This window comes from Melopsittacus undulatus, chromosome 5 (genome assembly GCF_012275295.1).
Source record: "Melopsittacus undulatus isolate bMelUnd1 chromosome 5, bMelUnd1.mat.Z, whole genome shotgun sequence".
NCBI classification, from domain to species: domain Eukaryota; kingdom Metazoa; phylum Chordata; class Aves; order Psittaciformes; family Psittaculidae; genus Melopsittacus; species Melopsittacus undulatus.
The window spans coordinates 590,376-607,017 of record NC_047531.1 but is presented as its reverse complement, the minus strand read 5'-3'; the positions used below and the strand labels follow the sequence as shown (position 1 = coordinate 607,017).

The following is a 16,642-nucleotide window of genomic DNA, read 5'->3' as shown; positions in this document are numbered from 1 at the left end:
CTGGACTGTGTGGGCTCCTGTTTTAGGCTTCTTTCCCCAGGCCATAAGGAACCCATCGAGATCCTCTCACATGGGTAGAGTTGAAGGCTGTAATTCAGGATACAAGTGGATGTTGTCAGTGTGTTTCACATCTAAAGGCTGGCATAGAGCTCTCATTCTTCCTGGACCCTTCCCAAGCACTGGAAAATGACTGCAGCCTTTGCTCTTGTGCACGAAAAAGGAAATGCCATTTTCTTGGCTTACCTTTTGCAGCTCACCTGAAATACTGAGGGCAAGCCCACATTGCCTGCTGCTGACTGTTCTATAGGAGAGTCTAATCCCCACAGGGTGATAATCTGCTTGATGACATTAAGTGTTAAAGCCGTCAAAGCACTGATGGGGTGAGTTCTCTAACTGTCAGGGTTAATGGGTAACCCTTTAATACCAACAGGAAACCAGGCCTCGGATGTCTGAGTTCAGTGTGAAATCCACAATCATTTCTCGCTATGCTTTCACCACGGTGTCCTGCACCATGGTGAACAGCGGATCTGAGGCACGAGAGGCTGTGTTTGAGATGCAGATCCCTGCTCCAGCTTTCATCTCCAACTTTACCATGTAAGTAAGTAATGCTCAGAGCTGAGTGGACAACGTGCAGGAATGCATGTGCACAGGCTGTGAACCCTTGTAAACCAGGCTGTATAGGTGCCATATGTAGGTGCAGACTGATGATGCTGACATCTCTGGTCTCTCCAGGATCATTGGCAACAAGACTTATTATGGGGAGGTCACAGGGAAAGAAAAGAAACACAGCATTGATGACAAAGGAAGGCACAGCAAACCTCTGAACTCCACAGAAGGAAGGTAAGTGTTGTGCCTTTGGCTGTGCCCTGGGAAGTGACATGCTCTCATCATCTTAATTTTGGCTGTTTTGGCACAGCCATCCATGGATTTATAGGAAGAAGCAGTTAAATAGAACATAACTGCACTGCCTGGTGTCATTTCCACTTTCCACACCATGTAAAATGGCATGTGGTCTTCTATAACCCTGTTACATAACATTTTCACTTCCAAGATGCTCCAGGATGTACTACAGAGGGAAAGAAAGCTTGTTACTTCCCGAATAACAGGCAGGAAAGTTAAGGCACTGTCATGGATATAGTCTTATAAGAGAGAAGCAACAATATTCTATATTGATATAAAGTAGTGACTTAACAAAGTTGAGTGGTAAATGCAAGTGGTTTAACAAGATGGCAAGGGACACTTGGTTATTTACTGCATACAGAACAGGGTCAGACAAAACTACCAATGAACCCTTCCCATTGAGTCCTGAGATTTGGAAGGGGCACCTTTGCTTTCTAAATCCCTTCTCCAGATGTGGCTGGATCCAGGCTTAGCCCCAGACTTCAGACTTTTCAATACCAAATTGTGGGCATCACCAAAACCTCACATCAGTGAGGTCTGGAGTTACCCCTATGTGGTATTAAAAGCGTCCACTCTTGTTAGATGGCTTATTTTCCCTTCACAGACAGTAGTGCCTGGCATCCTATCAGTGCCTGTGAGTTGGATGCTGCAGTGTCTGTATGGGAGGTAGAGCAACCTAAGTTATCTTTGTTTAACAGGAGGGCAGCTGAAACCAATAGAGGTGGGAATTAATCTCACTTTAAATTAGCAAACAGAAAGCTGACTGCAGTTGTATGCTGGGTGACTGGCGGCACTTTGTGGTCAATAGGAAGAGAAGAGTCCTTTTAGAGACGATTCAGGGGTGGAATTCCCTTATAGGAATTCCTATTTCTCCCCATTGAGTATATAGCTATAAGCAGCTAATATTAGGGAAGAGGAATTAATTTGTCCTTTGCCACTACTAACTCATTGCAATATCTTAAACAAAGTCAAGAATTCAATATAGGTCTTGTGTAAGAAACCAAGAGAGCCTTTCCTCTGGCCCTGCTCTATGTTCTATTTGTCTGTCATATTCCTCTCCTCAAGACGTCATCTCACCTTTTAGGACCTTTCTTGCTGTGCAAACCTTCTATGTGCCCAATGCTTTGTGAAGCATTATGATGTTTTCTTTCTTGCTGGCTTCACACATTCAATGGTAGGAAATACTTTCATTGCACCAACAAGATCCAGATTCACCATTCACTGGAGCAGGTGGTGAGTGATGTGTATGGGGTGTGAAGGTCTCTTTGGCTTTTCCTTCCAGGGAAAATGGCTATGAGACCTTCAAAGCTTCTGTCTTCATTCCTCGCAAGATGCAGGCCAAGTTCCTACTGCATTATGAAGAGCTTTTGCAAAGGAGACTGGGGAAGTACGAGTACACAGTCAGCATCCGGCCCCAGCAGCTGGTAGGGAGGTTACGAGTGGAGGTGAACATCCTGGAGAAGTCAGGGATAGTTTCGCTGGAAGTGCCTCCCCTGCGGAACAGCAAGAACAAAGGCAATGGGAAAGTTGAAGGTAAGGAGAGACTGTATGACCCTCATAAATGGGGCCTCAATCATTTAGGATCTGGACTGGCAATGCTGGGAGTTCTCCAAGACAGTCTTGGATAACTGTAGACTGGTGCTTCATAACAACCTTCCAGTATCTGAAGGGGGCTGCAACGATGCTGGGGAGGGACTGTTCATTAGGGACTGTGGTGACAGCACAAGGGGTGGTAGATACAAGGAAGAAGTTCTTTACTGTGAGGGTGCTGAGGCCTTGGCACAGGGTACTCAGAGAAGTTGTGAATGCTCCATCCCTGGCAGTGTTCAAGGCCAGGTTGGATGAAGCCTTAGGTGATATGGTTTAGTGTGAGGTGTCCCTGCCCATGGCAGGGGGGATGGAACTGGATGATCTTAAGGTCCTTTCCAACCCAAACCATTCTGTGATTCTATGATTCACTTTTCCTCTGCTCCAAATGAGACGTTAGACAAAACGCCACCATTGTATCAAAGCAGCATTGTCCAGGATCAAACAGTGTTAGAAACTCAAGGAAGACAACAAGCAAAATGAATGCAAGCAGCTCAATAGGCATAAATTGTTCTGGCAAATCCCAACTATGACTTTATTTAGAAGATCTATCTTTCACATTCTCTTCTTAACTCTTGCTGCACTCCTTGTATGACAGGTATATTCCACCCCAGAGGTGGCTTCATTTGAGTGACAAACAAGTGTCTAAGTATTGCAGGCCATCAGCAGTTCCTATTTAGAGATCTCTTATTCACTGGCAGGGCAATCTCCAGGTTCACAAAACCAGATATAGCGGATATAATGTGAAAGGGATTTGGGGCTTATGAACTCTGAGGTTCAGTGATGGGAATTCAGTCCTACATCAAGGCTGATTTCTATTTTCTGTAGGTGACTGAGTTCTTGTGGTATCTGTGAGAATTTTGATGCTTAATGAATATAGGGCTGATCCCATTCAACTCAATGGGACTTTCTTTAGCTATTGTCTTTACAAGCTTTGAACTGGGCCTCCAAGCCTTGGGGTCAGCACTAGAGCAGGCTCTTCCCTGGCTCCACATCTCCCGAGGTATATTTATTTGAAGTGAATTGTTTTTTCCATCCATCCATGCCAAGGCACAGAGGAAATCCTGCATTTAGAACAAGCGGAATTCCAAGAGGAAAATCCATGTTTTGCCAAAACACTAAGCGCAGTATGAGTATCTGCTCTGACCTTAACCATCCTTGCTCACTGCTCAGTGTAAAGGTAGTTTTTCGAGTGTAATCAGTAAGGAGCACAGGATACTGTGATTGCTCCATGTAAAACCCCTCACCGCAGGGGTGAGTCTGACCTGGAAGCAGGATGTAGTCTTGTGGGTTACTCTAAGTGACATAATGCCAGCAAAACCAGTGGAGCTGTTCATGTCTGCCAGTTGAAGATCCTGAAGCACATGCAATGGGGTTGAACTGATTGCTCAGTGTGATCCTCCTGATTTCATCCAAATCACAGTGAAATCAAGGCTCTCAGTGACTTGGACCAGCTTCAGGTCAAGCCTTAGGCAGCTAATTAGTCTTTGCTTGTACATCCATGTACTATGTGATAAACGTGCTCTGTTCCCCATCAGGAAAGACAGGAAACCTTTTTCACTTAGTGGGGAATATCATAGTGCATTGTGGCATATGTTTTCCTGCACAACATCTGGCATTGATCAGGGTTAGAGACAGGCTCAGCAGAGCAGACACACTGTTGGTCTAGTGCAGCGTGGAAATTCCTATACGTAAATGACATACAGGGAAAACTCTGGTCACTTGCTATCCAAATAGCAATCTGTGAGCACTGATCATTCTTGGCACTGTGCTTCAGAGTTCAAACAGCTCATATAAAATGGGCCCAAGCTCTATGATATAAAATAGATGTCCCACTGGGTAATGCAACTGAAGCTCAGATTCCCTGTGCTTTATCCTTGCTCAGCATTCAATTACAGACCCTTTCTGTGTGGAACCACCCTATGCAGTTGATGAAATCTGTTTTGCTGTGATGAAATCACTGCTCTGGAAGTCATCAAAATGCCCAATTAATGCCAGACCTTTGGGGGTCCTTCATGGGCAGTCAGGACTGGGTTGTGTGTCTGCCAGAGCAAGTCTTGGTTGGTACTCAGATGAGTGCCACCCAAAGGAGTGTATAACATTGATGGATTCAGAAGGGTTGCTAAGCTGTCTGATTTAAAGCAGAAGGAGGAAATTAGGACATTACCACCACTGAATGATAAAAAAAGAAGGAAAAAGAGAAGAAAGAATTGACAGAGAGTCTCAGAAGGGTCTAATATTGGTCATGGGGAAAGACAACTTGTTTTGGATAGGAAGGATTTGTTGCCTGTGACCTTTTCTGGCCAACAAGATCAATCACATTCAGAAGACAACAGGAACTTCCTGCCTTCCTAAACACAAATGGAAATCTACTGTATTCCAATGAGCTGTCATCTCTCAAGCTTGATCCAAAAAGGAAAACATCTGAGTCATTAGATCCTTGCTGCAAAGCCTCAAAACCCCAGACCATGAGCTCTACACATCCATTGAGTCCTCTGAGGGAGGTTCTTAAGTGAAAGACACAGAAATTGTGAGTCTTACCTTTAAAAAGTGGCTGTTTGTAAGACAGTCTGCAAACTGGGAGAAAACCAGGCAAAAATAGTGCTGGTGTCCTCTTGGGTTCATGTGGTTTCAAGCTTCTCAGTATCACTTGAGTGGTAGCAATCTAGTAAGGAAGTGGCCAGCAAAGGGTGTCAGACCTGATGCTGCCATGGTGATGCCACAAATGAGAGGTCACGACTTGACTTAAAACAATGACTGCTAAGGAGTCATAGGAAAATAGTACTGCTGGACTGGTTTGAGCTTGAATATGCCATGAAAACTCTCTTCCTCCATTTCTGATGTCTAAAGAGATGTTAATAACATCTCCCAGTTCATGACAACATGTGGGATGTTGGTAAGCGTTCATAAATTACCTGCAGAGTGTTGGATGAAAACTGTATTGTGGCATCAAGTCATCAGTTAAATGGCATTCTGAGTAACATGTCCAAAGCATCACCAACCTGAAACCATTGCTGAAGATGGGATGTAGCTTCACAAGTTATTTAAAGACTTTATTGAATACTTTATTCTTTTTTCTGAGTACAAGTCCTGAGGATCCAGTGTAGAATAGGCAAAGTAAGTTGAAAATCAAACATGTTTGGCTTTGGAGTCATCCACATCTCTATATGATTAGTATTAGCAATAACTGATGCTCATCACTGAAATGCCAACTTATGGCAATAAAAGCTGCTAGCAAACCTAATGAAAGCATCTGTAACAATAGCTCAGATGATCAAAAGTGGGGGAATGGCTGATCCGTCTTTATTTTATGGACCAATCCTCTTACATTTGTGGTGCTTTCTATGTGCTATCCATAGTCAATACACCATGAAGGAAGCAGAGTGGTAAAAATTGATTTCTCTTTTTAATGGTCATTCAGGATTCACACTTTTGACTCCTGCCAAACTGCTAATAACCATTGTGATGAATAGAAGAGATGAAACTTAGAGATCCATAGAAAAAAGATGTCCCTTGGTGAGAAAGAGTGAAGCACACTTTTCATTTATAAAACAGCACAGAAATCACAGCGGTGGGAGCAGAAGCAGTAAAAGAGTCCAATTCTGCCTATTTTTTTTGCTTCAGGGGTCCAAGATACAAAGACTGGACCTGGCTCCACAAACTTCCAGTGATTTATGAAAGTAAAGCTGTGCTTTGCTATAGATAGAGGCTCTTGGAAAGTCCTGCATATGTCATCGTTGGATAAGGAGCAGGGACAATGTGATGAGAGGTCTTTCCAGGGTATGTTCCTTTGTCCGTGATTCCTGTGCACACAGCTCCATCTGGGAGCTTGTGTTTTTCCCAAAGGAAGATATCAGGCATGTGAGTTTTGGAAAGTGGTCTTTTGGCATGTGCAGGTGTTGTCGTCTGTCACATACAACCCCCAACACAGGAGGTCAATGATCCTTCTCAGGTGACCTCAGAATGGAGACAGCTCCTGCAATGATGTACATGCAGCATCCTTAGGGATGACTGTTCTCATCCTTTTCCTCCAAGACACTAGTGTGAAAGTGGGCATGGACTTGGGCAAAGAGACACTAGGCTGCTTGAGGATGACTGTTTCTTTTCAAGTCATAGGTTTCAGAGGGTTTTTATCTCTTCTCAGAGATGTTTAGGAGTTTCTGATGTTAGCAGAGTATGACAGAGGAAAAGAGAAGCTCAGGAAAGGACTGACAAGGGCAGGTATTGAGTTTCCATTACTGGAGGTCTGGAATGTCTGCTGATCATGACATAAAACCAAGTAGGAAGGGATTTGGCCAGGGAACATGGGATGAAGTAGAGGATAACCTGCATTCCAGACTTGACTTCTGTTATTCCAGGGCAAAAAAAGTTATTTTGGACCTTTTCTATCAGAGCATTCTTTGTTTTTCATCTCTGTGATGGGAGATGAGTGGCTATGAAGAAGATGGGAGAACTTCCCCAGCTATTTGTGCCACTGAGGCTGTGTGAGGCAGCCTTGGAAACCTCCTCTCCAAGGGCTTAAACACTGCCTGTGTTACAGGGGATGACATTTTTCACCTCCAAAGAGTGTTTTGAGGAGTGATAGATGAATACAATGGGAATCTCCATGATCTCATCTACATTCCACAGTGCTTATAAAACTGGATACATGTGATTATGCCCATGTAATGAGTGGGGAAACTGAGGCAATGGAGTATCTACCTAACTTAGCTGATTTCAGATGGTCAGAGTCCCACAGAAATGCGAGGACTGGAACTGATGCTGGTGTGGTCATGCTCACCCATCAATGTACTTAAGGCAGAGAAACAAGAAGTTAAGTCCAAACGCCTACAGCCACAGATGTATTTGTGCAGTAGCTACAAGGAGAGAGCTTCTGTGTTCCAGAGCGAGACTGACTTACACTAACCCTGATGTGATATAGGCAGGCAGCCTGACTGATGCTAATGCTGACTTGTCAGCAGTTAAGAAGTAATGTGAAATCCTCAAGTATATCAGAAAATGTCAGTTAAGCTATTCCTATGAATTTCTGGGCATTTTCCCACACTACTGGCAGTAAATGGAATTATGGAAGTGATAGAAGACAGATGGAAAATCCAGTGAGGCCAATGCAAGCAAATCAGATGCACTGTGTATTAGAAACATATTATGTCTGTTGATTCATCAGACCAAAGGGCACCTATGAAAGTAAACCAAATGAAGATGGAGGTGAAATCTTATAGAGCTATTGATTTATGGCTTTTCTGCGCCAGGAGAAAGCTCAAATATACACAGTTAGAAAAAACTGTTAAAGCTCTGGGTAATCATTTTATAACCCCCCTTTAATATCCAGCACTAGTGTCCTTAAGTGATTTCAAGTGAACTGGCTGGGACCCCTCACTCCTGTTTCCATCAGGATGTATGGATTGGAATTGGCATGGGCAGAAAAGCCATGATGCAGCATCATGTTCTTGCCTGAAACGGAGTAATTTGGGAGCTTGGAACTAGGTAATCATAAGGTCCTTTCCATCCCTAACCATTCCATGATGCTATGACTGTAATGTCTGTCAAACAGCTCCTTGGTCAAGGCTTTTGCTGATGGGTTTAACATTCCAGGTCCTTCAACTATAATCTATTTGTATAGAAATCTGCCCTATAAGACAGCACTTCCCTGCCTCAGTAGGACAGTCTTGTGCCTTGTCTATTCACATGCACTCACAGGACAGCTGTAAAAGTAAAGCTGAATCAACATGGAAGTCACATCCCAGAGTGCTGTGGATTTATGACTCTTACTTCCTATAGGAATCGAGACTGTATATAGCACTTGAGAGTAAACAGCTTTGGCTAATCATTCCATAAATCCACAAGAATCCATAGTCCCAGTATTTCTAAGGCTTTGACCTGTGGGGAATCAGCTGAGATAGGTAACCACTCCACACTCCCATTTTCCTACTTGTTAAATAGGACATAATCCTATAGTATCCTATTTGGTAAATCACTGTGGGATGTGGATGTGAGGTGGATTGTGTTCAATGCTGCATACAAATGTCACACTGCATTCCTCTAATGCTGCTCAAAGCACTTTACAAAGGTGGAGAAGTGCCACTTACTGTTCCAGATAGTGTTATAGGAACCCCTGGAGAGGAGCTTTCCAGGACTGCCTGCACCTTGTCATTGTGATCAGTATTGTTAATGGAGTTTAAATACTCCAGTATTGTTAATGGAGTTTAACACATCATTCAGGTTATTCTAAAGTGGATGTCTGCATCTGGCCAGATGTATCATACCACAGTCTCCTGTCAAGCTTGACCTGATCTCCATTGAGTGTACTGAGAGCCTACAAAATAAGCTCAGACATAGGTACTTGCATTGTGAATGACTAAACTAGAACTGAATCTCACCCTCTTTTCTTTTCCCTGCCATACCACAGGCTCCTTGGGCCATCTTTGGCAAGGACTTGAGACTCCCCACACAGTGCTATTGAGCAGCTCATTCACATCAATTATAATCAGCACATGAGCAGATATAATAGAACTTCTGTGCTTCAGGGGGATTTTGGAGTAATCACTGTGAGAGCTGAAGCACCCAAGAAGAACATCAGCTGAGAACCTATTCTTTTGTTGTCAATAGCCACTTAGGATAAGGGAGAAAGCTCTCTAAATCTGGGGAAGTTCAAGGACAAATCTGACCTTTGGTCAGTCTCATGTAAGGGTATTTATGTCTTATGTGTAATTCAGAGGGAATGAACAGTTGGCACACAAAGAGAGGGTAAGATGAGATTCTGGCCACAGAGATGAGGAATTTCCATGTCCCTCAAGTCTAGAAAATGATCACAGCTTAAAAGTCAATCAGAGGTTCCTTCAGTGTGACTTAGACCTAAACTACTGTCTTTTGCTGAGATACCCTTTGAAAGGCACGTCTCTCTTCACTGATTCAGGAAGTGCTCTCAGAGATGAGGGTGAGTTACATCTCAGGGCTGCAGTTACATCTCAGGGCTGCAGTTACATCTCAGGGCTGCACTTTGCATGGCTGCATTAGCAACTGTTGGATGTGTCTCAATCAGGAAGACTGAACTTGCAGTGACTATCCTGATAACTTTGAGCATAAAGGCAGCTAAGATGACTTGTTCAGATGTAGACATTACACATCAGATGCTTGTCAGATCCAGCAAACAGTCACATCAGTCCTACCTCACATGCCCATAGCACATCTGAACAAGCCACCTCAAGAACTCTTTATAATCGATGGAGAGAAGTCTGCAGTATGATTCATGTAATCCTAAAAGAAATGTTTAAACAGGTCCAGTGAGTCATGCTTGCATTGACTGGCAGCATCTCAGGTATAGGATCTACATTCTAGATGCCTGGCGTTAACTGAAGTGTGTACCACATACGTGTCAGAGGCTGCATGTTTATTAGTTACAGAAAGCAAGTCACAGTCCTACCGAGAGTATCTGGTCATTGAGTTCAGTCACCTCCAAACAGGAGTGAGCACAAGAATTTTGCCTAAATATTTATATTCTGATAACACTTGCAATGTTGGTTTCAGTTTAGACTTAGAGGAGAGGGCTTATGAAGTTCTTCTTTTATCACTGGTGAACTGAATCACAGAATCACAGAATGGATTGGGTTGGAAGGGACCTTAAGATCATCCAGTTTCAGTCCCTTGCAATGGGCAGGGATGCCTCACACTAAACCATATCACCCAGTCTGGCCTTGAACACTGCCAGGGATGAAGTGCTTACCACTTCTCTGGGCACCCTGTGCCAATGCCTCAGCACCCTCACAGTAAAGAAGCTTCTTCCTTATGTCTAACCTGAACTTGTCCCTGTTTCAGTTTGAACCCATCATCCCTTGTCCTAGGCACTGCAGTCCCTGATGAAATGTCATAGAATCATAGAATCAAGTCCCTTTCCAGCAACTTTTAAGCCCCCTCCAGATACTGGAAGGCAGCTATGAGATCACCATCTTTAATAGAATCATAGAATGGATTGGATTGGAAAGGACCTTAAGATCATCCAGTTCCAACCCCCCTGCCATGGGCAGGGACACCTCTACACTAAACCATATCACACAAGGCTCTAGTCCAACCTGTTCTTGAACACTGCCAGGGATGGAGCATTCACAACCTTCCCTTGGGCAACCCATTCCAGTGCCTCAGCACCCTCACAGGAAAGAATTTCTTCCTTATAGTCCAGTCTAAACCTCCTGCTGTTTAAGTTTGAACCAGTTACCCCTTGTCCTATCACTGCAGTCCCTAATGAACAGTCCCTCCCAAGCATCCCTGTAGGCCCCCTTCAGATACTGGAAGCTGCTATGAGGTCTCCATACAATCTTTAACCTCAGTATATAACTATGCTTGTTGACCTGACTCCATGGTAATTCCATGTGTGTTTTACTTAGACATCCATAGGACAACAGGAAAACCTTGCAATGTTTTGGATTTTATCTCAACAGGTGACGTTTCTCCTCCTCCTTCTACTGTAATTGGACATACGAAAACCTTGGCTAAAATTACATTCAATCCCAGTGTTGTTGAGCAAACCAGGATAGCCCGAAATGGCATTTTGGGAGACTTCATCATTCAGATATGATGTCAACAGGGAGCTGAGTGTTGGGGATGTTCAGGTACTGCACACATGATGCATCTTTTCTGTTTTATTACCTATACCTGAGATGGTTCAGTTATCTTCCAAATGTCCTACAAAATGTTTCCCATTACTTCTCTATCTGTAAGAACTATCCAGAATAAACCAGTCAGTTGGTACCCACAAGATGGACTTAAAACCCACAGCTACCTACTTCATTGGGGTTTTTATTGTATCTGCTTTAAGTTTATCAGTATACTGGCTGTACATATCGTGGATACAAGGCCAGCTCCTCAGATGCATGTTGCAGTTCTGAGCACTGGGTACATACATTATAACCTTACTACATCTGGAAAGAAACCCCAGTGTAACCACCATGGAAGAGGATGTGGAGAGCTCCAGTAGGCTCCCCAGTATGGATGAACAGGAGATCAGAGATACCAAGGAGCACTAATATTCACCATTGTAGACACAGACACTGAAAGCAGGATCAGGTGTGCACAGCCAAATACCTCATAATGATGTGTGTGAACATTGCATCTACCTTCCTCTCCTGACTTCCTTGCTCTTCCACAGATTCTTAATGGGTATTTCGTGCACTACTTCGCCCCCACAGATCTTCCTCCATTGCCAAAGAACGTTGTGTTTGTGCTTGACAGCAGTGCTTCCATGGTGGGAACGAAGCTGAAGCAGGTGAGGTCCTTGCCTTTATTATAGGACTGGTTGGATGTGAGGATGCTGAGCTTGTTTCAGGCTTTATCTCACCAGGTGGGTTCTTCTGTCTGAGGTGAGAGGAGGCTCTGAAGGCACCTCAAGGTGAGACGATTTACCTGCAATGAGAAATTATGTGAGCATGAAGGGGATGGGAGCATGAGGTGCAGAGGACTTCATCAGCTGATGCAGTCACAAGCTGAGCTAGGATGCAGCAGATGATAGTCCTGGGCAGTTCTGCTCTGAGCAGTTTGAAGAGAGGCACATTAGGGGAGAATTCCCAGCGAAGTCCATTCAGCAAACCACTGTATTGAGCTTAACAGCGGAGAGAAGATGCTGCTGTCTTTACATTACCTTGGCAAAGCCCTTAGCAATGTATAACTCAATGGTTTCTGTGGAAAGAAAGGTCAGTTTTCCCTATTTGAGGATATGAGTTCAGCACAACTCTCAGGGTGCAGATCTTAACGTGAGCCAACATACACCATCACTGACTCTCACAAGGGAACTTTGACATGGAGAGCTCAGGCTGGTGTCTCTGTCCATCTCTGAGCTGGACAGATGGAAACTATCCCCAGTTTAAGAGCCAAATAGTTGGCTTGGAAAGGCAAATATTCCAAGTATATTCCCTGAGGAATATCTCAAGTGTATTCCCTGGGAAATATCCTCTCTCAGCACAGTATTATTGGTCCTAAACTAGAAGCAAAGACGAGTTAAGACTTCATTCCTGTTCTTGGTGATTTGACAGACCTATCTGAGATCTGCACTCATAGCTGGTGTAAAGGGCAGCCCAGTTTCCACCTCAAATATCTGTGTAGAGAAGGAAGTCCTGGTAGGGTTAGTGTTGTTCCCTTCATTTGAAGACTTGCCCCACAGGCATCTGATGTGGAGAAGTTACTGGCTCCTCTCTGTTGGATGGCCACATCTTTACCTTCTACTTCCTCACCATGAGCCAGTGACAGTGGAAGGTGAGACTATCCACACAGGTTGACACCAGTATGAGGCAGTTTCAGCTTGTGTGGGTGGCTGATGTTGGAACTTCTACTGGAATGAATGAAGGCCAATGGCTTGGACTTGTGGCTTGGCTACTTAAGGAGCTCTCTTTAGCTCTGTTTGGAGCTCCTTGTTTGCCTGCCTGGAACATGGTGATGCTTCTGGAATGTGTGCTTATTTGAGAGACTTATTTCTTTCTATGGCCACTAACACCAGTCCTTGACAAACACAGACCATGGTCACTCTGACAGTTCTCTGACAGTCTACATGCCCTTCTCTCTGCTAAAAACGTTACTCTTTGCTTTCAGTGGTGAGCAAAAAGCTTAATTTAGAAGCTGTGTCCCCTATTAAATCAAGTTATCTCTACTGTGACTTTCATGGCTCCTCGTATTACTCGTCCCAGTGACTGGAGTAGCAAACAGAGCCAGTAACAAACTATTCTGAATGAAGTCCTGAATGAAGATGCTTCTGAATCTTGACAAATTCCATTGGACAGAGCCTGGCTCTTGGCTTTCTGTTACCCTTCTGCTGAAAAATGCCTGCAGAACTGAATCATAGCATCACAGAATGGTTTGGGTTGGCAAGGACCTTAAGATCAAGTTCCAATCCCCTGCTATGGGCAGGGACACCTCACACTAGACCACATCACCCAAGACTCCATCCAACCCGAGCACTGCCAGGGATGGAGCAGTCAAATGCATCCAGCCCTGCATGCTGAAAGCAGACAGTGAGCAATACAGCATTGAACTGGGGAGGTGAAGACTCCAAAGAGGTAGTGTAAGCTATGCAAGTAGTGCCTTGGGCCAGCAGATTAACCCTGTACTGTGAAAGCTTTTATTCTCCTCCTGAGTGTATTAGTGTTTCTTTTTCATATACTTAACTGGAAACAACATGGCCATTAACACTTGAAGCTCTGCTCCATACCCTAGCCAGCTCCTACTGCTAACCATACATGAATCTCAGGCTGATAAGCTACATGAGTGTCTCTTCAGCCTGAAGCAAGTGTCTAGCCAGAACCTTTGTTGAGGGCATACCCAACTTTTTGCCTGTTATCTGAGTATACTCTTTGTATGGGGAACCACTGGTAGGTAATAGAGGTATGCTATGTGCAAGAAGCACTTATCCTCCCCTGATTTCCAACTGCTCCAGAAAATAGAACTACAGGGAAATTATGATTACAACAGATTAGTCAAGGAAAGATCAAGATGTAGGACTGGCTGAATTCTGTGCCTCTTTTGGCACACTAAGGAAGTGGGATCAGTTACAGCCATGACCCATGTCTGCTCAGTGGCCTTTTCACCCAGTTGTTGTTCATTAGATTGCAGGCACATCCCCTGTTGGCAGGATACATCTGAGCAGAGGACATGAGTCCCTTTCTTGTCCCTTGGACTCTTGCAGCTGTGGTATCTACAGTGTTGTGGAGGGAGCTGGGAATTCCCATCTGACTGTCTTTCCTCATTTCTCCCTAATGAGTCACATGCAAGATCAGCTATAAATACAGTCAGCCCTTGCAGAGAGTGCTTCTGCAGATCAGCTGCAGTAACTATGGCAAAGGACAGGTTTGAGGGTTGTATAAGCCAGGATCAGACATCAGCTATGCACCCTTTGCTATAGTGACTGGAAGAGATTTGTACCCTACAGCTACCTGACTTATTGAAGTTAATGGCAAAGTGACACAAATGGGGTCAGGATTTGATGCATCCTGCAGTTCCCACAGGCTAATTGTGAGTCATTTGTCCTCTCCCAAGGTTTTCCTTTCCCTACAGGAATTTATATGTTTGTGCCATCCTTCTTTCCTAAGATACCTCAAGTCTTTGAAGCAACAAGATGCCCAAACCCAGCTGCACACACAGATAATGAGACTGAGGGATCAGCTTAAATCAAGTCATTAAGACCCTTGCAACACTCCCTTCACATCAGTGGGACACATACTGGCTCTGTGGGGAAAAATCAGCCAATGTCCATATTCCTCTTGCAATTCCCACATCCTCTGAACGTGGGTCATGTCAAGCAGACTCTGTGTGGAGTAGATGTTTCTAATAGGAGTCACAGGAGCCTGGAGAACAGGTTGCATCTGCAAGGTTTACTGGAAAGCAAACTGATTTGCCCTTTGAACACTCTAACTGGTACTTTTGGCCATATAGAGGGGGACACAGCAGTTTTACATTGGTATAACTAGGAGAAAAAGGGGTCAGTAACAGCTTTACCACCTTGTGATTACCATTCTTACCCCAGCTTTGCTAAACCTGGTTAAAAAGGACCTTTATCAGCTTGGAGTTCAGTGATATAAACCAGGCATGTTCCAAGCTACGAACGTGTCCACAAGAGGATGGGTTTGCAGATACTCTGCAGACATGCAGTGAAATGTAGCTGTTTCAACCACGTACCCATTCACCTTTCCCACAGGCAATAAATGCCACACACTCAGTTAAAAGTTGGCTACACCACAAGCCTGGCAGCTTGTCAATGGTTGTGTGCCAGGCTGTAATTTTCTTGGAGGTTAATTGCTTTAGGAGGAACTCAACTGAAACTGGGACCTGCTGTGTATTTGCAAGGGCTTCAGGTTATTTGCCTGCATCCATGCATAGGACACTGCTGGTACCCTTGATCTGTGACCCACACTGGCCTGAGCCCTTCTGCAGGCTGCAGTCCCTCACATATCCCTTAACCGGCCTCTCAGCACACACACTCCCTCTGAGTAGTGGCAAGGTACTGAGAGATCAGAAGCACCTAAACTCTTGATGTTCTCACTCCAGACTCCACTGGTTTCTGCTGGTTGCCTCAGAGCTGGCTGCGTGCCTGTGGGGTATTAGTTCAAATAGTGGCTGCTGTCCAGAACCACCTTAAATCTCCAGGGGGCCTTGGGAAAAGCATTTCTCTAATTACAGCCTTTAATGAGTTTAAAGCTGCTGTGAGGAGGAAAGATTTGTCAGCTTCTCCATTTCAATTGGAAAGCAACAACCTGAGCAACTCAACTCTCCAGCTCTGAGAACTCCATGCAGCTGCCTCCTACTTGGCAATACACAACAGCAGTGTCACCTCAGTCCTTTCTGGAGGTGTGAATATGGACTGTAAGAACTACAACAGTAAATAAGACATCACATCCATATGGACTTTAATTACCCATCAAAATAATCTGCTTCCACATAACACTAGAAAGTAGAGATAATGACAGGGTCATACAGAGAAACAAGCAACCTTCAGAGCAAGATACCCTCAGATACTCATGACAGGGAACATCTGCCTCTGGCCTTGGGACTCACAGCCAGCATGTCCCCAACTGATTTGCTCCATGTTGAGCAGTAGAAGTAGAGACAGCATCTCCCAGGGAGACCCCAACCCACCAATAAATGGCAAGTCCCTGAATGGGGTTCATAATCAATAGGATGCAAAGGCAAGTGCAGAGTTTGGCATGGAAACGGAGGCTTGAACTGAAACCCCATGAGAGCTTGCCCAGAGGTTTCAATTGAACCTTTGCTGAATTCACCAGAAGGATGAACCAAAACCAAGTGCTACTGAAGACACAGCCCAGCAACCACCAGAGAAGTCCATAGTGACAAGGAAGTGACTAAATCAGTCAGTGCACAGATCAGCACCATTAAGGTCTATGACCAGGCATAGCTATGGCAGAGCTAGAGGCAACTACAGCAGAACACTTGGTCTGAAACTCAAACTAGGACTAAGGGCCCAGACTGGAGCTTTAATGTCCATGACTGTGGGTGGAGAGCCCAGGTGGTGCTGGTCAGAGCCATTAAGCCCTATTAGAATGCTCAAGGCCCTGGCACACTCATACAAGTTTCTGATGCTGTGGATCTGGGTTTCTTTGGGAGTCCTTTCCAAGCTGGGATGTTTTTCCAGTTGCTGGAGCAATACCTGGAAGCCAACTGTGGC

The 16,642-nt window shown here is 44.5% G+C and overlaps 1 protein-coding gene across 1 annotated transcript in view; it reads left to right on the top strand.

Annotated features, from left to right (window-relative positions):
* Nucleotides 1–16,642, top strand: part of ITIH5 (inter-alpha-trypsin inhibitor heavy chain 5) — a 45,273-nt gene that overhangs the window by 7,234 nt on the left and 21,397 nt on the right. The window contains 6 exon segments of the mRNA XM_034062980.1: nucleotides 431–594; nucleotides 733–840; nucleotides 2,183–2,433; nucleotides 10,920–11,047; nucleotides 11,049–11,090; nucleotides 11,627–11,743. Coding sequence (XP_033918871.1) covers nucleotides 431–594; nucleotides 733–840; nucleotides 2,183–2,433; nucleotides 10,920–11,047; nucleotides 11,049–11,090; nucleotides 11,627–11,743 — 810 coding nt within the window.